The 23859-nt window shown below is 37.1% G+C and overlaps 2 protein-coding genes across 5 annotated transcripts in view; one reads left to right on the top strand and one right to left on the bottom strand.

Moving 5' to 3' along the window:
* The window catches only part of LOC124159669 (transmembrane channel-like protein), a 112959-nt gene extending 109470 nt beyond the window's left edge, over positions 1-3489 (top strand). The window contains exons 18-19 of the mRNA XM_046535576.1: positions 86-384; positions 1112-3489. Of these exons, the coding sequence (XP_046391532.1) occupies positions 86-384; positions 1112-1659 (847 nt within the window). The 3' untranslated portion in view covers positions 1660-3489. The remainder of the gene's footprint in view (positions 1-85; positions 385-1111) is intronic.
* A 4302-nt stretch (positions 3490-7791) lies between these two features.
* Positions 7792-23859, bottom strand: part of LOC124158744 (kinesin heavy chain) — a 32682-nt gene continuing 16614 nt past the window's right edge. For 2 of the 4 annotated variants that reach the window (XM_046534013.1, XM_046534015.1), the window contains 10 exons: positions 23274-23450; positions 23029-23181; positions 20580-20748; positions 19854-20028; positions 19287-19388; positions 19055-19187; positions 18023-18211; positions 15612-15747; positions 13112-13285; positions 7792-12770 (listed from right to left, as the gene is read on the bottom strand). In XM_046534013.1, the coding sequence (XP_046389969.1) occupies positions 12754-12770; positions 13112-13285; positions 15612-15747; positions 18023-18211; positions 19055-19187; positions 19287-19388; positions 19854-20028; positions 20580-20748; positions 23029-23181; positions 23274-23450 (1425 nt within the window). In that variant the 3' untranslated portion in view covers positions 7792-12753. The remainder of the gene's footprint in view (positions 12771-13111; positions 13286-15611; positions 15748-18022; positions 18212-19054; positions 19188-19286; positions 19389-19853; positions 20029-20579; positions 20749-23028; positions 23182-23273; positions 23451-23859) is intronic. The other 2 variants (XM_046534014.1, XM_046534016.1) reach the window with 1 other exon arrangement.

Here is a 23859-nt window from a genome sequence, read left to right as displayed (position 1 = left end):
GTTGGCCAGTGGTGATGATGATGGTGGGCCTGATGTCTGATCTCTCTCTCTCTTTCCCTCTCTCTCTCTCTCTCGTGTGTCGCAGGGCCCAGCTCCGTCGCGAGAGGACGGAGGAGCGAAGGAAGATGTTCCGCTTGGCCAACGGGCGGGGCGCGGGGCGGCGGGGCAGGCGCTCCCGGGCTGGCCGGGTGCCATCGGACGACGTCTCCGCCCTCGGCGTCCCCCTCGAGGACTTCGCGGAGAGCGGCGAGGGGGCGGCCGATGGCGGGCCAGAGTCGAAGCCGCTCGAAGCGGCGCCCCCGGTCACCGGGTGGAGGGGACTCATCGGGAGGCTCACCAACATCCGGGGGTCGCCCGGAAAGACGGCCAAGAAGGAGGCGACGGGTGAGTGCAGGAGATGGCAGGTTTTAAAAAGGTCTTTTTTTTAAGTTTCACAAACGATGCATTACATACTACCCCTCAAGACGCCTCAATTAAGAGAGATATTTTTCCGAACGGATAGATATGGGAATCCGTTTTTCCCCCGAACCATAAAGGACTTTAATAAACGCTAGTCCTAAATTCGTTAGAACACTTCATTTTTTTTTTTTTTAAAGCTGTAAACGGCTGGTGTCCTAGCACTCCCTGCCACACGCCTTTTAGGCGGCTTGCGGGGTATTATGTAGATGTAAAATAGGCGTGTGGCAAGGGGTATTAGGACACCAGCCGTTATCAAATGCGAATGTAATCAAATGTAAATGCTCTCACGAATTTAGGCTTAGCATTTGTTTAAGTTCCTTACCGTGTGGGGAAATACGAATTCTCATACCTATCCGTTAGGCAAAATATCTCTTGTAATTTATAGTTTCTGTCGAACCTGGAAATGAAGTGGGGTTTTAATATGATATATTAGAAACATTACGGTACATTACATTTTGCGGTTCATCAAATTTCAGTTAAGTATTTAGTGGTGCATTTTAAATACAAAATTTATGGAATATTATCTAGTCGCCTTTGCATCCTATGTAGTTCTAACACATTTAGATGTAGATGTGAACCATCTTTTCTATTTAATTAAAGTAGGCGGTCACTTCAAATTGTGAAAAAATATCTCTACTCATCCTCTCCTCAGCGGACAAGCCCTTGGCAATCGGAGATGCTTCCTCCCTGAAAGAATCTCAGGACAACGAGGTGAACGCGAGGGCCGGGGCGGCCCTGGAAGAGCGGGCGCCCGCTGGAGACGAGAAGGTCTCCTCATCCTCGAGGTCTGGTGCTCGCATACCCTCTTTGGCGGGAGCGGTGGCGGCCGCCCTGCGGCGCCCCAAAGCGGAAGAAACGGAGGCCATGGAGATGGAGGAGGCGGCCACCAGCAAGTCGTCGCCGCCGCACCCTGCCCCGGGCGACTCGCCCTCTTCGTCCGCCTGCTGGTCGGGAGACATCCCGCTCATCCGCATCGTGAGGACGGCCGACGACGCCAACCGGAGGACGCCGCAGCAGGCCCAGCCGCAGCAGCCGGCCAACAGCGGCGCCGCCCCGACGACACCTCCCACGCCACCGGCAGCGTACGTGAACGCCGCCCTGGAAACTGACGAGGAAGGCCCGCTCCCAGTGGCAGATGTGCCGGTCCACCATACGGGGAGCACTGCAGATGAGGAAGCAACGCCTGCAAGGGCTGAATGAAGCTTTTGGAAACGTCTAGTTTCGGCTGATTTTCAACTCAGTTCGTCCCTCTCGTGTGGTGACTCATGGCTCGTCGTTCAGAAAACGAGACTTCTACGGGAAAAACCCTTGGAATTTGGGGTGTGGATCGTTTTTTTGTGAACATAGCTTCCCATCCTGAGAGGCAGGGTTCGAAACTTTGCTACGGCAATGGTTTTTCCCCCAAAGAAGGCCAATCTTTGATCAAGTGCATTTTTGGAATTTATTTTTCCACTCATCATGTGTGATGTTAAAATCTGGTCAACTTATAGGTGTGAATGATGGTGGAATGATTCACTGAAAAGGAATCTAAACATGAAAGGTCGCTATTTTTTAAAAACAAAACTCTCCTACTTCATGTTAGTTTTCTTTTTATGACAGTGCTCCTCGTATGAATACCATGTCCCATAGTAAGGAACAAAGGAGGATAAATTCCCATGCCAAGTCATTTGAAAATCCAGTTCGTTGTTTGAAAAAAGATATTGGCCTTTAAATGTAAGAAGTCAGGAGCAAATTTCAGGTGCATTGGCATATAAGGGAATTGCATACTGTATTTGTCCTGTATATCTTGCAATTATCAGGGATATCCTATATATGACATCCAGAGCAAGTGTAGGAAGTTGTCTAATTCACAGCATGATATACAGGACAGGCTATTGGGTCTTTCCTTTCTTGCTGCCTTTCATAATACTAGACCTTTATGATCAGGTCCTGTCGAATTAGTTTCATGATATTCTATTCCAAGCTTTCAGGGGTTGAGATTTCTCTCACTCAGTCTGACAATGTTTCTCGTATGACACCATGATATGGACTGCTTTTCATCTAGCTACTACTCATCAAACTATCTCCTAATGATGGCATTACAAGTAGTAATTTGGAATTACTCCACCAATCCAACACTATATTTCCCATTATCCCAACATACTATTCCCCATTGGAGAATTCAAGCCTTTCCATCACACCAACTTTGTACTCCAAGGGAAAAGAGTATGTAATATTACTGCCCTGATAAGCAATCATCATGACATAAAATATTTTTATACACACCTGAATACATATTTTAATCCAGTTTTCATAATAAGCATATTTATTCACAAGTCATAATCAATTTCCTATGAAGAGCTGAGAAGTATAACGATGCTTCAAAAATTCCCAAGCCTACTTCATTAATTTGTGATTTCTCTCAGAGAACTATCCGTGACTTTTTCATGAGTGAACAAACAGTAATGGCTATTGTCACTCATCTCCTAATTCCATGCAATGAATTAAGAGATGAAGTCATCACTCTTTGTGGTTTGCACGGTTTCCAAGGATATCTCATGAATATATGTAATCGGTCAGCATGTTTGTGGAAACTTGTAAATTGTATTTTTGTCATTTATCATGATTTCCTGTCTTGTTTCAAGTTTAAATACGTGTATCGTTTCGATGTAATTTTTTAAACTTAATCAATGATCTGTGCCAGTGAGTGACCTCTCAGGCCTTTGGCAGTATCTAGTAGGATGCCCTAAACGTTATGTATGACATGGTCTCTAATTTTAAACAGCAAAAAACCTGACTCCTTGTGAGTTTCCTTCATTGCTCGTTTAGTCCCTGGCAACTGCTGAGTGGACCAAGTGGTAAATACTTTGTTAATTTATTTCACAGACTAATATAAACCGTTTCCTCATTCTGATTTAATTTTCTAAGTTAACAAAGATGGTGGTAAATATGATTTTCTGTACATACCCTGACTGTAATTCTCTTTGAAGAATAAAATAAAATCACAAATGCCCTCAAAGTTTGTCAGTTCTGAGGGTCATTAACAGGGAACATTTTGACGCATGTTCTTACATTCTACACTTTAGGAGTCAAATAAATTAGTAGTAAATTTCTAGTGTGAACATGCAAATTCATGATTTCTAGGAGACAAAATGGCCGCTGCTCTAAATTTTCCTGAGTTGCACTGGACTGAGCTAACAGCAAAAATATTCCTCTCACAAAATAGTTTTGAATTAGGATGAAAGTGTATGAGACAATCATGGCATTGTGTAAAACATGTCTTGATGCAAGAATCCTTTTCTTGTGAAAAAAATAAGAAATCGCATAAGCCATTTTAGTGTAACCTTCAATGGATATCTTCATTGAAGGAACTTTTAATTGCTACCATTTTTACTCAGTAGCATCAGAAAACTTTTTAAAATTCCATATCTATTTGCCCTTGACAAGCTCTATAGAAAGGATAGATAGTATAACGAGTAGTATTCCAAAAATTATTTAATATTGATAAATTAAGGGTTTTGTGAGATTCTATGTACCAAAATCAGAAACAATATTATAAGAAACTATTTTACACCATGGTAAATGGAAGGTTAAATTTAAAATTAACAACAAAATTCATAATTTTTAAAAAGAGAGTATTTTAATATGCCCAGCGATATATTTTCTTCACTAAGCTCCACCATTTTTGTTGCTCAGCAAACACATGCCTATAACAAGAGGGGTTAGGGTAGAGAGGAGGAGAGCATTTAAACCCTCCTCCCCAGGAATGTTAGGGATATCTAACAAAATCAACTCTCTTCGAAATGAATTGCCTCCTGATTAACCCGTTCCCCAAAATAATTATATGAATTTTTTAATACGAAATTTTTACCAATACTGCTTACTGGGGAACGAGCTGATCGACAAAGACTTGCTTTCTTTGCATAAAACTTCTTCTGTGAAGAGAAAGGGTCTTAAATTTATTTCCAAGCTAAGAAGAATATATCCCTAAAAATGAACCCCCTTCGAAATGAATTCTCCCTTGATTTTGTGAGATATTATGTACCAAAATCATAAAAAAATTATAAGCAACCATTTTACATAATGGTAATTAGAAGGTTAGCTAACTAATTTCAACTTAATACAAATTCAAATTGATACCCCAAATTTTTCCCCATACCCCATTTTTTCCAGCTACGGCCTTGATTCAAGCCACCTCTTGTTCAACTGTATGTCCCTACTTATTTATTATACTCCTAGATTTCCTCACTCCACATTTAATCTTGTGATAATTGCTCATGCTACTCCTACTGAATTCAATACCAAGAGAATCTTTTAACAATAGAAATAACCTTTCTTGAAGAGTCAAAGAAATTAAAATCAAATCTATGCTAAAAAAATGAATACCTTGAGTTTTATAAATACATAAATATTTTGAGAGATAGATTTTATGAAATAAATACCTAAAAATAAAATAGGTAATGTTTGAAGTTACAACAGAATGATTTCGCTCTTAAAATTTCTAGTTTTATCCCTTTAATTATGCCAACAAAAGAACACTTCTGCATCTCTTTTGATTTTCACACTTTTTTCTCCGATATTCACCTTTGTGGATAATCTTATTTTTTACTATAGAAGCCATCCATTAACCAGACCCCGCTTAACATCGCACGTTAAATATCGTAAACGAAATAAGAGCTCCCTATTATTGTGTGCCAACCTTAACTACAGGTCCAGGGGTAATTGGGGCGTTGGTGCAAACCCAATTGCAACTGGGAACTAACGCCAGAAACAAGATGTATCCTACTTTGTATGCAACCAGCAATCCTCGTCTGTTGTGCTCTTCACATACATTCTCGATCAATTGAAGCAACAAGTGCCCATTTTCATTGACCTACTTTGCCACATCACCATGCAATGACTACGATAGAATGCGTCAGCACGAAAGCTACGCAACGCATCCTTTCACAACACCCGCAATAATTTTTAAAGGTCTCCAAACTGGAGCAACAGCAGAGTGGATGAACTTATTAAAAACTTTATGGCACAAATATCTGTATTTTAAGTAATATTACCCCAACGACACAAGAACAAATCCACAACCAATCAGTGAAAGCCATGGCTTCATAAGGTCTAGTAATAGGTACATATGATTGCTTAATTATTCGTAACATCACTTCTCTCTTACTGCCCAATCTGTCCACTCATAATATTATGTAGAGCCTTGAATATGACGGCTCAGGACAGGAAAACTTAAGATTCACTCGAGGGAATGAACTATTGGGAAATTAGGTCTCTTCTAAGAGGTCTTAAACCCCACATATACTGTGATTGAACAGCTTCAACTAACTACAAGATTTTAAACAACAAGAATGTAAGTGTCAATCAACTGCAGAAGTGATACAAAACTCTCCCATAAAAAGCTACAAAATTAATTTCTTAACCTTTTCTCTCGCTTGATTTAGCTGCCATCTCTTTTGTACTATATTAGCAATGAAAAAACTTAGTGACTTCTAGTATTTATTTAAAAATTACTACTGCTTTCAGCTAAGCCATTATCAAAAACATAAATACCAATTGGTTCCTTAATATGTACCAATATAGATTCGTGTTTATATACATACTTGATAATGTCTTGATGTCCAAAACCGGCAGTAATTTTTTAAAATAAATTGCGGAAGTCATGTGTTTTCATTGCTAATATGAAGCCCTTCCACCACATTCAAGCCTTAAGTTTCGATTTAACTGTTGTGTACTTTTAAATAAGAACTCCTACTGTACGAAATACCATTCCTCCTTCACATTGTCCACAAATTAATCTTTCACCCATTCAATTCTGAGGAAATAACTTCTTGAGGGTATACAGCTAAAGGCATATGTAAAGCTTAAGGCAATGGTGATCTTCAAGTTAATGACTGAAGTTGATGCTGAATGAGACACCCAAAGTGGTGTTTCAACTTTTGTCTTCGCTTTCGTTAGAGATTTATGTACTTGCATTCGACTCATGTCACCCTATTAAACAAATTAGAGCTAAACAAATATACATATTAGTGTTAGGAATGCTTCTTGAATGTTAGCAATGAAAAATAAAGAATTGACTATCAATAGATTAGTGTGTGGGTCATGCAGAGTAAGTTAATACATAGTACCCACAATCACAATCATTTATTATCAATTTGATTTTTAATTATGCCATAAACTCAGAAAATATTCAATTCCACAGCAATTACAACCGGGAAGGCAATTTCCGTGAAGATACTATTGGTTTGAATTAACTACGGGACTTGGTTTGGAACTCAAAAATAAATTAAGATTTCTTTGTTACTCAATGGAGCCTTCGTTAAAGATAAGTTAAAATCTGTACAAACACTCCAACAATGTATATTAAAACAGGGTCACGCCCACTTTAATTACTAGCGCAACATGCTTCCACCCTAACAACTGTAAAAAATGTATTTCAATTACAAAACCATGTATGCAAAAAATAGACGAGGTTAACCAAATGATGAGACTTTGTCCCATCATCATAGAATGTAAAACCCTTTGTGAAGTAAGCATTAATCAAGTTTATGACATATTTGATGAGTTACAATAATTATTTTGAAGAAGCACTCATGACATTCCAACAACTCAACTGCCTCTCTCATAAGCAAAGAACACCCACTTAACGAGTCAATTCAGCCAGAATGGATGATGGCGGAGCAGTAAAGAGGGGAATTGGTGGAGATTAAGATCTAGGCAGAAGTAACAGAAGAATTTAATGAGCTTAATTGAACTCTCAGCATTGACTCATTACAACAAAAAAATAAAGCTTCTCGAGGTCACTCAAAATACCAATGATTTGAACTAAAAAATGACCCTAAAAATCCTAGGTTAACGACTGTTCTAACAAATATGAGCTCAGACAAAGCTAATTTACCTTTTAAAAAATCAAATTTCACAACTACCATTCTGTAAATTTGGAGTAGACGGACTTGCAATTTATAAAAAATAGCCATCCTAGTCTCTTAAGAAAAATCCTGGGTTAACGACTGTTCTAACTAATATGAGTTCAGGAAAATTTAATGTGATTCCAGGTTAAGAATTCTTCAGCAAAGAATAATAAGTCAAATGAAATTATAATAAAATAATAACTCAAGTATATGCTAAGCATGAATGCATCTGTGCTACATTATAGAACACAATATTCTCGAAGTTCCGTGAATTTCCTTGTTCTAGAACATACTCCTCTCTCTACATTCAATAGCTCATTTCATACCATGCCCTAACATGAAACGTACGAAGTTTCCATTTCAAATACACTCATCTTCGTAAAATCAAAAAGATTGTGGAGGTAAACAGCTACAACTACAATATAATCAATGAAAAACAAAATTTCTTTCACAACTCTGTATTTCAACTCCAACTCCCAATTACATAGGGTGGGTTTTTAAAAATTTCTTTATAAAAAATTAATATTTGATGGATTTATCTGGCATCAAGAAAGCATAAGTGTCATTTTGAAACTTTCAAAATTGAGATAGAACTTGAGTGGAACAATAACATTTTGGTCTCGATTATTCAATTAAATGCTTCAGGCCTATTTGGCTTTAAAGTACAATCTTGAGATTTGAAATGCTATTTCCACTGCAGAAAACTGATGCAAATGAATAGGCTCCACATAAAAGCACCAATTTCACCCAACCATGAAGTCGTGTACTTAAAAAACTGTGAAAAGGCAATTTTTTTAAGCTTTAGAATCTCATGTTACCAAGAAATTGCGAAACTCGGGGTTACAAAAATTAAAAACAAGGTAACCTGAAAACTGTAAATGGAAATATTTAACCTGTAGTTCTTACATTAAAAGTGTAGAATTAAAGTATTACAATGTACAAGACTAAAAAAACTAGAATGAGTGCTATACAGATGAAATCGTGAAGTTATTAATTGAAGCTTAACCACTACCAATGTGCAATGTTAAGAGCAATTTAGCTTTAAACATAAATAACTTTATGATTAACCATACTTTCCAATATGATATACCTCGTGGGAAGTTACCCTTATGAAACTGCTAATCCAGGCCAACATTATGAGTCCCTATTGACAATTAAATCAAGTTGGGATGCACTTCACATCACGCATTGTTTTCAACCTAAGAAATTCTACTTATTCCATTAAAATTGAAGCAGATGAATGCATTAGGAATTGCACTAGCGCAAGGCCTCTCTTAACAAAATTTAATGCATCTAATATTGTCTTCACAATGATTAGTTTGTAGTTAAATACAGTTTCATACTTTCAAACATTATGTTAAGTCCTTAAAAACTTGCATTAATCAATTCAAACAAAAAATAGGAAGATAAATCTTAAATCTCCTTTAGAATTCCCCAACCAAAAAGTTCCTTGTGCCAGCAAGCTTGAAGTGAAAACATAATATGCATTTGTTTCAACTTGAAAATTTTCAAATGTGTGTTCACTTCATTGGAAAATATAGCAAAATTTTGTTGGATATTGTAAGTCATATTTCTTGACCAATTATAAGAACTGCTTCCATCATGAGGGGGAAGAAACTTTCTTATCTTTAAAAATATCATTTTCTAATGATCTAGTACAAATGACTACAAATGCCTTGTCATTATACTTATATCTTATGCATATGGTTGATTAATTTCCAAATTGGAGAAGAAAACAGGTAAAAGTACTTCCATCAGTAAGCAGTTTTTCAGATAATGATTGACATCAATTAATGCTAACAAAATCAGCAGAAAATCGTTATGCACTTCAACTTCTAATGATGCATATGGTTAAATTTAAAGGTATTTAGTTAAACACATAAATCCAAGTTTTAATCTAGTATTATGCTGCACTGACCTTTCCTTGTGGTAATACAAGGGACGGGGGCAGATGCTATTCCCATAACATGAGGGGGATATGAAAGTAATTAACTCATAACACTTTTTAAAAAATTCACCAGAACCATTTCATAAGAAATTTCAATACTTTGTTTGCTGAGGGAGCTTACGGTAGACAGGGATAACGATTTTTAACACAGAACAAGAGCAGCTATCCATGTAACCTAAGATAAAAACTTATGCATACTCATTGGCAAAAGCAAATGCAGCATGAAAACAATAATCAATCACAGATTGCATTTAGTAAACTAAAACAAAGACTTGCAGGCATTCATCAACTTGAGTTTGATAGCCATTATTAACTTATTTATAACATGACCGACTAATTCATAACCAATTTAAGCTAATGTATTACCTAATATAATGGGAGTTTTTCCCTTCCGTAAGGATAATTCACAAATCATGTAATTTCATTAGGAACAATGACTACTAAACAGAGTACTGGGATATATTATCATGGTAAAGAGAGGATTGCAACATTGAATCCATTACAAAGTCATCAGGAAAACATATGCATAACAAAAGAGAATATTCCATCTTTCAAGCAGAGAAGTTGTTATTAGATGTGTAAATTATCAGCCAAAAACTTATCCAGTAGTTAATGAAAAGTACACGAACTCAATAAAGCTGAAATTACAATCGATATCTAAAAATCCTGGCAAAATATCAAAAAAACAGTCTTTTATATAAAAAAAAGCCTTTCCTTCATTCTTAGCACTCCTTACGAAGATATTTCCCCTATTTTGTTTCATTTAACCTTCAAGAGACAAGTTAGCTTCAAAAATTGTTACGAAGCCACCTTGAGATGACACCCATCAAAATAAAGTACATTCACTCACGTCTTCTCACATTCCAACCACATCACTCCAAAACACCTCTAATCCCTAATCGCTGGGGATTTTACAATACCCATACATCACAAGCCTTAGCGAAAACACATTGAAGCAAATCTACATGGGCCTGGCAAAATAATCCACTCCAAGCTATCCGAAGGCCATTCAATCACAATTCAAAGGGGTGCGTACCAAAATGATAAGGCATATTACATCTTGATCACAAGTTCGCATCACCATAATTGCTACCCCCACAGATAATTTTATATGAGAGAGAATTTATTCAAATATTTCATACTGGCAAAAATGATTTCCTCAAATATGTATTCGAGTCCGTGATCCGTGGCCTCCCTAAAAGATCATCTCCGAGTACCCACAGGAAATATTCTTCAACAAGGTTAGTCCGTATTATTATAAGAAAATAGATAGTATAATTAAGAGGTTTATTACAAGTTAACAAACTCTACAACTTATCAAAAAAGTCTAGCCAAACCAATTCCTAGACATTTCTTGACGTTTTCTTAAATAAAATTAAATTGTGCTACGTGGAATATTGAATAAAAGGGAGCTCATGATGAAGAACACAGCTTAAGAGAAGGAAACAGTTCACTGTACAATAATAATATTGGACCATTCTTCATACACGGCCATTTAAGGCATTAACAAAGCACGAAAGACGGTAGAGCCAACTCCTTCAATAGTGATGGTTTCACATAATTGCTACTCTTTTTTTTTCAAGCCATATACAGGCAGTGCCAGTAGAACCCATCAGAATTAAGATTTATCATACATGTTCTGATTTCAAACACTCAAGCAAATGTAGTTGAGAGAAAATGAGAGGAATTTCCGAAACTAGAAACATTTTTCTTCCTCGGCCAAAAATGTACTTCGTATATTTATATCATATATATATATATATATTTGTCAGATAATGCAATGATTCAATGAAGGCAGCCGATTATGTAGACAGCCTATCACTGCTGAAGCATTATTCCCTGTAGTTAAAGTGAAATCATTTTAAATCTGTCAAAGCTCTTGCATGAAGCGGTAAAATTAAAAATTAACACTGAGAGTGTAAGCGAGCGCACCTGCTGACAAACCAGCAGGTGCAGACTCACCCAGTTTTATCATACTGCAGTACATATGTAAATATTTACTCATAAATACATATATACATATAAATACGCATGAACGCCACGAGGAGAAAAGTATGCCAATTCTCCAGTTCCCCTCCCCCCACATTGCAACACCAGCAAGAAAACCAACCACTTCCTCGATGAGATGGATGTATACATACTGGATAAGCCAATCCATTCACAGCAGCAGTCTCACAGAAGGAGTAGCACTTGCATGCGACGCACTTGACACACGCAACACAACCCCGCCAGCTCCCCCAATGTACAACCTAATCAACACAATGCTTTGTGGAGGTTGCATGGGGATGCACTTCATTCAGCACAGACATATCCATTCTGGGGCAACACAACAGTTTGGCAAACAGGCATAATAATTTAAGTAACAAATAGTCCTGCAACACCGATAAAACAATAATCAAAAGATATAATTTACTCTTTCAAAACTGTAATTAAATTTTCTTTACAAAAAACCATTGTGCCACAACAAATGACTTTAAAAAAAAAGAAACCACAATTGCACGGCAGCACCCTTGACGGAAAATGCACCCACAATGCAACCCGTGCAGTGAGGGTGGATAGAATATCGAGGGCTCTACAAAGCGACCAATGCCGGTAACTGCTTGGCCACGGCACTGGTTCCCAGAGGGCCTTAATAGGCGTGCCAATCGCACAGTGACGGCAATTCAAAGAAATACACATTGTACATCAAAGAGCTGCACAAAATTCATATAAAATTAAAATATTAAATTAAATAAAGAGTGAGTAGGAATTGAACATCGCAGGAGTTGCACATCAAAAGCTTGGTGAACTGCCCCAAGCCGGCACTCCGGCAAACATGTAGTTAAATTAATATATAATATACAATTATAAAAAAAAGGGGATGTTACACAAGTAAGTGTTGGCTTCTTGACATTCACACTACACTGTTGCCACACCATTTCTTCTTCTGCGTGACTTTTATCTTGAGGAGGGAGGGAGGTCAAGGGCACTGGCCTGCCTTATGCCCCACCCAACTCAATTCCACATTCATTCCAAACTTATTCGCCCCCAATATTTTATTTTCCTTTCTTCCCCAACCTACAAGCGAGTACGGGCACCACAAACTATGGGTCCATGCTCCACGTAAGCCAATAAAATCATAAACTAATTTCTCGAGTGTCAATCTCAAAATAAATAAAAAGTGTATGGAGGTACTCCACTATACTGATCTTCTATTTCAATAATTTTTCCCCTTTTTTTTCTTTGGTTGCGTATAAGCCACAGAAGCAAACAGATCACCAGTCCTAAAAAACTCCTACGAGCACCACGTGGTTATTTGGGACAAACGAGGAAAACGAACGCGTGGTGTAAGAGTGAATATGCGTGAGTGTGTGTGTACTACTACAACCCTTCCCCTGCCCACAACGCAATGGCTCTCTCCCTTGCGCAAAACCCTCCATCGCCATCCACTCCACCACCAATGAAAGCTCAGCTCCTTCAGCTTTCACTACCCTCTGCAAATAGAAAGGTTGGAGAATAAGAAGATAAACGAGAAATCATCAAACGATCAAATAAATCAAAAATAAGATATCTATGAAGAATATTAAGAAGCTTCCATAGCAGATCAGTGAAGGGACAACAAATCTTTTAGTCCACACACTAAACAGTTCTTTTGATCAAAGAGTTAACGTGAATAACAAAATACCGTGCAACATCACGTGACATATTATTTTCAAAATGAGAAATGAAATAACATGGAATGATAAAGTGAAAGAAGTTCACAACACATAATGACTACATATATTCTTTGCATCACCAAATCATAGAGGATTTCACAACTTCTCAGGAATCTCACCTTTGTTGGAGGGTGCATTGCCTCCTCCAATAATTGTCTTCCTTTTCCCCACATCAACATCCGTTAATATGCGCTGGAGAGCACCGCCGGAGAGCACAGGGCTTGGTGCAGCCATCCTCGGCATACCTCCCTGGCCTCCCATGTGGTGTTGCTGCCCAGCTCGGATGGGCTTGGCTATAAAAACAAGGTAGTAAGTTCATTCAACTAGCATTTTTCAAATCAACCACCAGCAATTTTCATTATCACTAACAGGCAAAGGGACAGATCAAACTTCTACCATGAATTTCAAATAACTTTCTTATTTTACGTTGCTGATCATTTCATCCTAATTTTGAACAAGGGAAAGTTATAAGAACTGACTTATTTTAAACATTGCTTTGACGATTACAGCTTATCATAATTATTATTATTATGATCAATAAAAAAGGACTCGAAGGGAATGGTAGATTGAGGTAGTAACTAAGACTCGCAAGTAGCGAAGTGTAAAGGCCGTTTCACATGGTACACGGAATTGCGCAGGTTAGAGCTGCATTAATTTCTAAAATGGCGTGAAATTGCGCGAATGCATGAACGAAATTAGAACAGGGGCTATTTTGCTGTCTCGCATCCACGCATTCTCGCATGTGTTCTAGCAATTCACCGCTTTACACGACGCAATTTTGATTTTGATTGCGCCTTCGCGCGTACGTCAGATTGCACAATTCCGTGTACCGTGTAAAACGGCCTTAACACTCCCCACTCTTCCCTCCATATACAAATCCATCCAATCTCACCGAACGAGGTGGATACAGTGGGCATAGGTTCATGCTTAAAACTTAATCTAGAAGTTATTTTAATTCCTTCACAAAAATTAGCTTTGAAATCTCTATGGGGATATGACCGTTTTAAACTCTGCATTTCTCTGGATATAGTCCCCCTTTTCTGCCCAAAATGCTTAGGAGAAAAGTAAAAGGAGAATGTATTCAAGTGCATCTTGGGCAACCTACACATCTCCTTCATGTAAGAACAGCGGACATTGTCCGACTATTCTGTCAAGTCTGGATGGAGTTTTTAGGAGTTGAAAAGCAGGGTGTATTTCTACCATGTTTTGCCTGCAATATACCAAATTTTGAAGGAATGACTTCCTGAATTAGGAGTGTGCACTAAGTACTTACAAATGATGAGTCATTTTGTGTTTTGAAAAATTAGGAACTTAAACAAGAGAAGGTTCTTTAAGAAAATTGAAACCATCCCAAATGGAAAAAGAAATGCAGCTGATTGATTTCAATTGTCATTTCTGAGTAACTGATTTTTTCCAAAACTGCAGCCTGAGAAATTGGGTGTGCAATATTTCTGAGGTGGACTAAATTTTCAGCATTTATTCAATAAAATATCAGAGAGTTTTAGCATAAGTTATTAACATAGTGTGTGTCTGAGTGGATAAAATTAGAGAGTTGCATAAATAGATGAAAGTTTGACATTGCATTATATAGAGATATACGTTAAAGATATACAGAAGAATCCTGATATTAAATTTATACGTTAATGACTCGTATCATCAGCCATCATGTTATCATTGAAGTCATTATTAAGAAGTAAAAATAAGATAGTCAAAGGTTATTTAGGAATGACTTGGCACCATTAGATCGAATTTAATACAAAAAATGTTCATTGCTGTGATCAGTAGCGGGAGCGGAACATTACATGAAAACAAATCACCTAGCTTATGAGTCAAAAGTCACAGTGCTCTATTCACAGAAGAATGGAGATTATAAACCACTTCCCAGGAGATTCAATAGACTCTTGCTAAAATTGCATGAGAATAATCTTGTCGATCAGCAGAAATTCGAAGAAGAAATATTCCTCTAACCTTAAAACAACTTTTGCTCATTCATCATCTCAGTTACAATGAGAATTGAGTGGTTAGTTGAATTTCTCACTGAAAAGAAAGTGATCTAAACATTGGAAAATCCTGTTCCTGATTATAAATTCTGTCATGAAAAAAAACATTAACCCTAAGAGTGCGGGAACGTTTTTATAGGTTTTGTTCACTCTGACTGCAGCATTTACCCAAAATCTTCATCACTATCTGGATATCTTGTACTTTGGCACTTTGCCTCATCATAAGGATCACTAAGGGGCTTAATACCAGACCAACCCTCATGGCGGGGTGGGGGGTGCCTCCTGCACAGGGGTTCTCTTTTGTACTTGCTAGCAGCTAAAATCGTGAACTCCCGCTGCCCAAGGGTTAAATAGGGGGAAAAAATCTTGTGTGGGAAAAACCTTTATGACCTAAACTGAAGAGTGCTGAAATGCTCTACGCAGATAATTCTTATAAATATTAAAATTCTTTAATAGGAAATAAATCAGAAACTAAACAAAGGAAAGTTAAATGCAGGAAAACAGTAAATGCAAAGACATTAAATGTATGCCTGACTGTAGGCAATTAAAAGTGAACCCATGGAGGACTATAAAAGAGTAGAAGTAAAAAGTGTTTGGAGATAGCAGCTCTGTGTCATACCAATTTGTGCGCTAGGGCCCCTGCGTGCCAAATTCTTCTGCCTGACTGCCTCCTTGATGCGGTCCACCTCATACTGGTACCTCTTCCTGTCCCTCATGGCACCTTCCTTCGCTTCCTTCAAAGCTGTTTCAAGAGCCTAGAAAATGAAAAGAAAAAATACTAATTTTTCCCAAAACCTTTGTTTTTCCACAGCTAACAACTGACACACAACCTGAAATGGGTTACAACCCTGACCTCACATTCACAATATACAGGCGGTCCCCGACTTTCGTACACAATGCGTTCCCGAAAACTTGTACGAAAGTCGAATGTACGAAAGTCGAACCATTGACTTCCATACTAATTAGGGGTTACGTTCCAAAAGAGCGGAATATACGTACTAAAACCTTTTTTTCGCGGATTTTATTTCAATGGACTTAATTTTAATAATACGTCAATAAAACTCCTCAAATCATCTAATTTCAGTCGAAAGTACGCTGAAAATGCAAATAAAAGTTTAAAAAAACAAGAACTCCGTTGGCTATCGAGTGAAACTTCCTCTTGGCGTTTAAGTTGACATTCCACTTATTACGTCCACTATAAATAAAAAGACATATCAAGAAGCATAACAAAATGTAGTTGTCGAACCCGCACTCTGGATACCTTTTAATTTTTACACCAAAATTCGACATTCGGCAGGTGAAATTCGTGATCGCGTTTATTTCGCAGGTTATTCAAAAAAGACAAACGGAATTCGGCTGATATTTCGTGCAATATCGTTTCTGAAGGTGTACATGAATTAAACAGCACTCAAACGAAAATAATCACAATTAAAAAGACGATCTTACTAGTTTTATTGAAAGCTATTCGATGATGTCTAGTCAACTTCTTTTGAAAAATATCTCCAATGAAGGCTTTCTTATTCTCTCGATAAAGGAGCCTATTGCGGGCAGTCTCTCTCCCAAATAAATCACCTAGATTAGAGTCTACTACCGACAATTCCCTTCATTATACGTTCGTTTTGTTCGCATATGCTGCCATTTGAAACAATTGAATGTTGGGATGCGCAATAAACATCGCGGGAATTTAAAAAAAATTACAGACCAACGTCCGAAAGTCCGAATTTAGCGTACGAAAGTCAAGTAAAAGGTGTCAATTTTGAACGTACGAAAGTGCGAATTGTACGAAAGTAGAGTGTACGAAAGTCGAGGACCGCCTGTATACTGATTAGACAAGGTGCATTTTTTAATTAATGATAGCTTCAAATGAATTGGTAACCGAAACTTCCTCGACTTGAAAACAACAAAATGCTCAGTAGAGAAGTAATTGTGAACATTACAGAGGAGAATAAAGAGAATAACATAATATAGAATAGATTTAGAACAAATACATTTTTAAAATGATTTTTTGTGACAATTTTTCCACAAACCATGATATAAACAAATTTGTTGCTATGATTTTCTATCATTCTCCTTCCTTTCAAAAATCGCAGCACTGCCATAGTATTTTGTAGGCATTTTGTTTTGAATTAAACTCCATAATGAACTGCATATTCTGAATAAAAAATCGAGGTGCATTTCCAATCTTAATAAAAGTGTTAAAATATTACATTGTCATCTGGTTCAAAGTTATCCTGAAAATTTCAGCTTGATAGCTAAGTGTGTTAAAATTGAGTTACAAGATTTGACCCGGACAAGACAATTAACAAAAATAGTGAGATTATAAAAACGTTGAAAATAGATACGAGGAATCGTCTCAAGATTCCTTTTTGGAGAAATTCCACTGCAGTAAACTTCACGAAGATGCACAATGAAAGCATAAATCAAAATGGTCAAAAACTTTTCCTTTGTAAAGAAAGTAAGGAAGAGATTCTAATTTAAAAAATTACAATCTTATCCAATTGAACTGCTGACGCATTAAGCTTTAGTCCAGTGGTTCCCAACCCTTAATATCTGGCGACCCACCTTTTAATTTTTTCCATTTTCGCGACCCACCCATGATTACACACACATACAAATACGTATGTATGCGTTGCCAGATCGTGCACAAGCACTGTTACGCTATTGTTTTTGTTTCAATGTAATAGGCAACCATTGCACCAAGATTTCTTATGTTAAAAAAATAATAAAAATGACACATACATAAAATTAAAATTATCTGATGAATCAGTTAAATTTGGTACATTTTCAAGAGCCACGCCGCGACCCACTTAAATTCCGCCCGCGACCCACTGGTTGGGAAACGCTGCTTTAGTCCATCCCTATCACACACTTCACTGAGAAGAATAAATATCATTCACATGAAACACAAGAAAGCACATAAAAATTACATTAACATTTCCGTGGAATTTTTGGATGCATTTAGATATCCACAAAAAAGATACAGACCAACTCCAAGCTACGATTAGCAGATAAACCCTGATATAAACTTACCTTAACTCTTTCCATGGTGGCCCGTAGCCTTTTCTCCAGTTTGGGGAGCTCACACCTGAGGTCTGCATTATCACGTACCAACTGCTTATGGACCTTGGTCAACTGATCTAAGTTATTTTCCAAGAAGCTTATCTTCTGCTTCTGAGCAAGAGACCCTCCATCATCCTCGTTATCTTCAGCACTGACAGACTAAACAATAAGAAGAAAAATAAATATTTTTAACGATGTTAAAACATGTTGTTCGTTTGGTTCTAATCTAAAGAAAAAGTGAAACTAAGAACCAAAGAGATTCATCCCTAGAAGGGATATCAATACAATTCTGAATCAGCCTGAACCTTGAATCTTCAAAAATTATCTATAGAAAAACCAAAGCTGGTGACAAAGTTGATCCTCCTCCTACCTATCATCCACCTCTAATATTGCTTGAGCATATTGCTATACCATTTTTCCGAACTGACGGCGGCCGGGTGGAAAATAGAAACGAGCCAATGAGAAGCGCTTCCCCTTCCACCTCTCCATTTCCCCTCCATCCCCTTCCCTTTTCCCCTCCGCTCCCCTCCATCCGGCCGACCAGCGTTGCCAGCCTTGGGAATAACGGTACTTTCGGGGGCGGCAGAATGAGCGTGAAAACCGCCTGACCAACACTGTGCGATCTCCAAAGATTCAGCTTGGCAACACTGCTAGCTTGAGAGCGATGTGCACTGCACGGAGTTCAGAGAGAGACTGCGGGCTCTTCCACACTTAATCCTGTCGCTCTTCTGTGATTGGCTAGAAGAGTGGGTGGGTTTCAAGCCAGTCAAGGTCAGCTGCCATCAGTTCAGAAAAATGGTATACCAACATCATACATGAACACATCTAAGTTTTTGAGAAACACTCTTTCATGAATGACCTATTCCATAAAAACTCGAATAAGGTTTAGCTATCTAAAAAGAAAATATAATACCAAGTGATTACTCAAATAATAAAAATAAATTGACTTTCAACAAATGATCCATAAAAATGACAGCCACATTTGCAATATAAATATCTTACCTTCTTGATCCTAGCCTGAAGGTCCTGAACAAAGAGTTTCCTCAGATTATGCAAGGTTTGCAGTTCCTTGGCCACAGTGTCCTCGAGTCCTTTGAGGTCCTTACGTGCCTGCTCCCGTCTTTCATTTGTAAGACTGATGACAGAGAAAAACAGGCAAGTTAAAACTGTCATTTTTCACAATACGTAGTATGACACATACAAGGCAAAAATAAGGAATTCACAAAATACTTACATTAGTTCCTGCAACTTCATACTCTTGTCATTCTCTTCCTGCTTGAGTTTCTCATAATCTTGCTGCATCTGTTGATGAGCTAGAGTATACTTCTGGTTCAAACTAAAATAAAAAAAGATAAAAGCATTAAAAACAGAGGTTTTTTAACACATTCATTACATACAGCGAATATTATTTGATTTCAGGTCAAAAAATTGTCTGAACAAATGCATTAAAGAATCTTAAACTGAAAGAAGACCCAATTACTCGAGTTATATTTATGATTTCTAAAGAATAAAGCTAACACGAAAATCAAATAAAAAGAGACAAGAAAATTCTTCCGATTCCACCAACAGAGAATTATGATCAATTTCTTTCCAAATTTCTCCATAACTATTTGAGATTTTGATATAACACCCAATAAATGAACACATTGTTGGTAAAATTATAAAAACAATCAGGTAAGTCATTGATCACAGACATTCTTGTATAACGTAGTAATGCAACAGTTCATACAGAATAGGTCCTATGAACAAATTAATGAATTGGCTGAAGTCAGTACAAGAGATAATGCAGAGAAACACTTACTCCCTAAGTTCACTGATGAGAGTCTGCTTCTCCATTATCTCGTCCCTCAATGCTGCCACTTGCTTCTGGTGGACATCTCTTAGGTTGTCCATTTGCTGCTCCAAAGCCACACGCATCTTATTCGCCTGCTCTTTCTCCTCAGCTTTTTCCTTGCTGGTCACAGCATGTACTTGCTCTACAGGTACACAAAGAATAAGAGGTTCATTTCACATTCACATAGATTCCATTCAAACACAACATGTAAAAATATTGTTTACAAATTTTTTTGGCCCCATATTATTTCTAGCACTCAATTTTTTCTGAAAAAAGTACCAGTTTTTTGGGCATAAAATCAAGTTGCCCAACTTTGAGCGATTAATATTCCCTTAGTTTTCGTACCAATAACTTAGAATTTTGATGCAAGGAAGCCAGATCTATCATTAGGGCACGAAAAGGGGCAGAGGCCAAAAATTAATAAAGTAAATGATTCACCATAGAAATAAATTCTCTATAGTTTGTTTTTTGTTGCATTGAAATCGATTGCTTCGTTTAGACAATAGAGCTCCTCAAACTCTGGTGTTTTAACATTTCTTAAAAGACAGTAACTTTGATCTTCCGATAATGTTTTACGTAGGACGAACAAAACAATGGCATATTATAAAAGATCTCTAACAGAAAATAAAAAAAAAAAGCAATATTAAATATATTTACGAATGTGAAAGCTTCCCCAAGAATAACAGTAAATACCTGCAGCACGAAGTTTGGCACACTCCTCCCTCAGAGCATCCACATCCTCCTCCAGGTGCCTCTTCTTGTTCTCAGCCTCACGCATAGACTCTTGCAGTGATCGCATGCGAGCTTCATGCTGCGAGATGAGCAAACGGCACTCTCCAAGGTCCTTCTCATACTCACTCACCTGAAGTGAAAATTAATATACAATATCCGAAATTAATTCACAAGAAGGTATGACAGGTTGATTAGCTACAAATATAAAAGCGTTTGCTAGTGTTCGCAAAATCTATGCAGTCACGTGATAAAACAAGAATAAAATCATTACATTAAATACAGCTCACTTCCGAAAATAAAAAAAAACCTGTGATAATTAAAAGCTCAAAATATTTCAATCTTTATTAGCTTCTGAAATTTGCTTCTTCTATATTTCTTGATATTCCAAAGTAGATGAATTGATACATTCATGAAGAAAATCTAAACTATCTGAAATAACACATTACGCTGTCTCACACGAGTTAGGACCCACAAAATCATTAAATTTACGAAAAAAATCTCTGAAATTGCCTTTCTATGAAAAATTTCTATAATAATTACCAATTCTGTCCATGCACTAAACTCCCACCTAGACTCAGCCCTTCCTCCCCTCAACTTTCAACCTCAATTTTTGAACATGTTTAATAATCATCATGAATGCTTTCATCAAACAGTACTTCACCATGAAAACACAACCTGAATTTGGGAGTGCAAAAAGCACTTGTTTCAAAACTTGGAAGCCTGAAAACTTCTCAAGCATAATTAGAAGGACTGATAATTTCCCCAGAAATCCCAAAAATAAAATCAAATTAAGAACATGAGATGTGAAAAAGATGTAACTACTAGTTTATATGAGCATGCAATTCAAATACTAGTGCCCTTGGCATGGGTCTGCCTTAACTCAGGAACAGCCATTTTAAAGAATATTACTGGTTTTCCAAAATTGAGAAAAAAAAGTGGAATAAAAAGTGGAATAAAAAGCAGAATAAAACAGGAACTCATAGTGAAAATTGCATACAAAATTGCAGAGATAGCACTACAATCTATGCCATAAACAAAATTAACCAATCACAAGATGGAAAATTTAAGTCGAGAACCTCAATATCAAATAGAAGAATATAAAATATGCATTAGGACTGAAAATAAATGAGGTACAGGAAAAATTGAGGTTCAGTTATAGTTCCACAAGAAAATTTGATGATTTTAAGGTTCTACATTGATGTATCATGAAGATAGCACACTTTAGTTTTCTCATCAGTAACTTGTAACTGGTGATAACTTAAAAATGGTTGGACCACGCCTACACATTCCATGATCATTCATTCTTCAATGCATTCATGAGATTTGAAACAGTCCCAAAGTGAAAATTCAATACAACTGAAGCAGCATACTAATCTAAGCAACTATGGTACAGTGGAACCACATTAAACTGAGTATGGGTAATTGCAAGGCCCCCGACATTACTAGTGTTTATTTGAGCACCGTGGGATCTTGTTTCATTGAGGTTGCACTGTACTTCTTTCTCAAAGTAATATTTGCCATCTCCATACTAAGCTAACGGTCCTCCATGGAAGCACTTCCAGCAAATGCACCCTCTCTACTAAGCCATAAGGAAATCCTTTGAGTAAAAAGATGGGCTTTAATTTAACTCAAAGTGGTCTTGCTTATCATTATTGCCCCATTCCATCATCAAGCATTTCATCAAGATCCCACTGTATTATCTATACAGCTCTCAAAGCAACAATGGAAATCACCCATACATTTTGCAAGGAATGCTGCTTCAAGGGAAAGATTTTTAGCCAGTGGAAGAATGATGTACATAAATTAGTTTAAATTTCCATCAACAATTTTTTCCTTAGCAAATGTAGCATTGTCATTACAGAGAAATTAGTAGATACCCAACCAACGAAGACACCTTTACACCCTTTTCACATGCCCTCAGGGGACAAGAGTTAAAAAGTGAGAGCTTGTGTGATATCAACTAATTCTTGATGTCTACTTATGAACTCCTAATTAAAAATCCTTTCTGGTATGACATACTAATAGAGCTATTATGATTTAGAAAAGGAGTTTACATCAGTTGAAATCCTTCAAAGCTTCCGGGTATGAAAAGAGCAACCAATCCAAGTTGCATAAACTAATAAACCACAAATTCAATTTTTGAAAATTTAACGAGCCATCATTTTTAGTCAACTGATTCCTCACTTTTTAAACATCACTACGGAAATGTTCAGATCAACGCCTGTCTGGAGATAACTAAATCCTAAACTGAGACATGCATGGATTTAAAAAATTAGCATGTCTCATTATTCAAGAAATTATACATAATTTGCTGTTTTTTCAAAAATGTGATTGGAAAAAAAGCAAATCATAAGTCGACCATGCAACACTGTCAACAAACAGTACGAGGAATGGTCAACTTAATACGTGCCCTTCCGGTTACCTTCTTGTTACAGTCATTCTGGAAGGTCTCCAAGTTTTGGCACCGCTGAGCTAAATTCTTCACTTCTGACTTCATCTTGGAAATGTACAATCGAGCAACGGTGAACTCTTCCTCTATCTTTCCATTCGTATCAGCCGTGAGCTGCAAAAAATGAAGAAGAATAATCAGTAACATTTACATATTCATAATAAAACCTTGAGTCCACTAGCTGGAAATTTTAAGCCTAGACTTACCTTGAGTTCTTCCTCAAAATGTCTCACTTTCATGTCAGTTCCATCACCTCCGATTGCTAGACCTATTTCACCAAGATCTTTCAGGAGATTAGTTAGCATTTCAGTTATCCTTCTCTTTTGATGTGTGGACATATCCTTCAGCTGTTGCAGTTCCGATGATGTGCTGTTCAATTGAGACTGCAAAAAGACAAATTATAATTCAAGAATTCCCAAAAATGCACATAAATATTTATTCAATAAGACAATTATTTTACTGCATAACAACAGGCAAAAGGCAATTCCAAATATGCCAGATACAAAATCAACCTAACTAAAAATTACACGCAAATCTTAAAGGCCTCAGACATGGTGTCAATTTACAATTTCTTGGTTCTTATACTAGCTTCAATTATCATACAACAAATGGCTACAGTAAACACTAACATTATGATTGTCATTAAATAATTCAGGTTACTGATTGAATTTACAATGTTACATGGCCTCTTGCCACTACTTAAGTTCCTAATAAATGTCAACACTTCAATAACAAAACCAGTTTCAAAAAATCAGATATGAGGTAGGATATGATGATTATCTAAACGATAAG

This window comes from Ischnura elegans, chromosome 5 (genome assembly GCF_921293095.1).
Source record: "Ischnura elegans chromosome 5, ioIscEleg1.1, whole genome shotgun sequence".
NCBI lineage: Eukaryota > Metazoa > Arthropoda > Insecta > Odonata > Coenagrionidae > Ischnura > Ischnura elegans.
The sequence above is the reverse complement of the archived record's forward strand: the minus strand, read 5'-3'. Positions and strand labels throughout refer to the sequence as shown.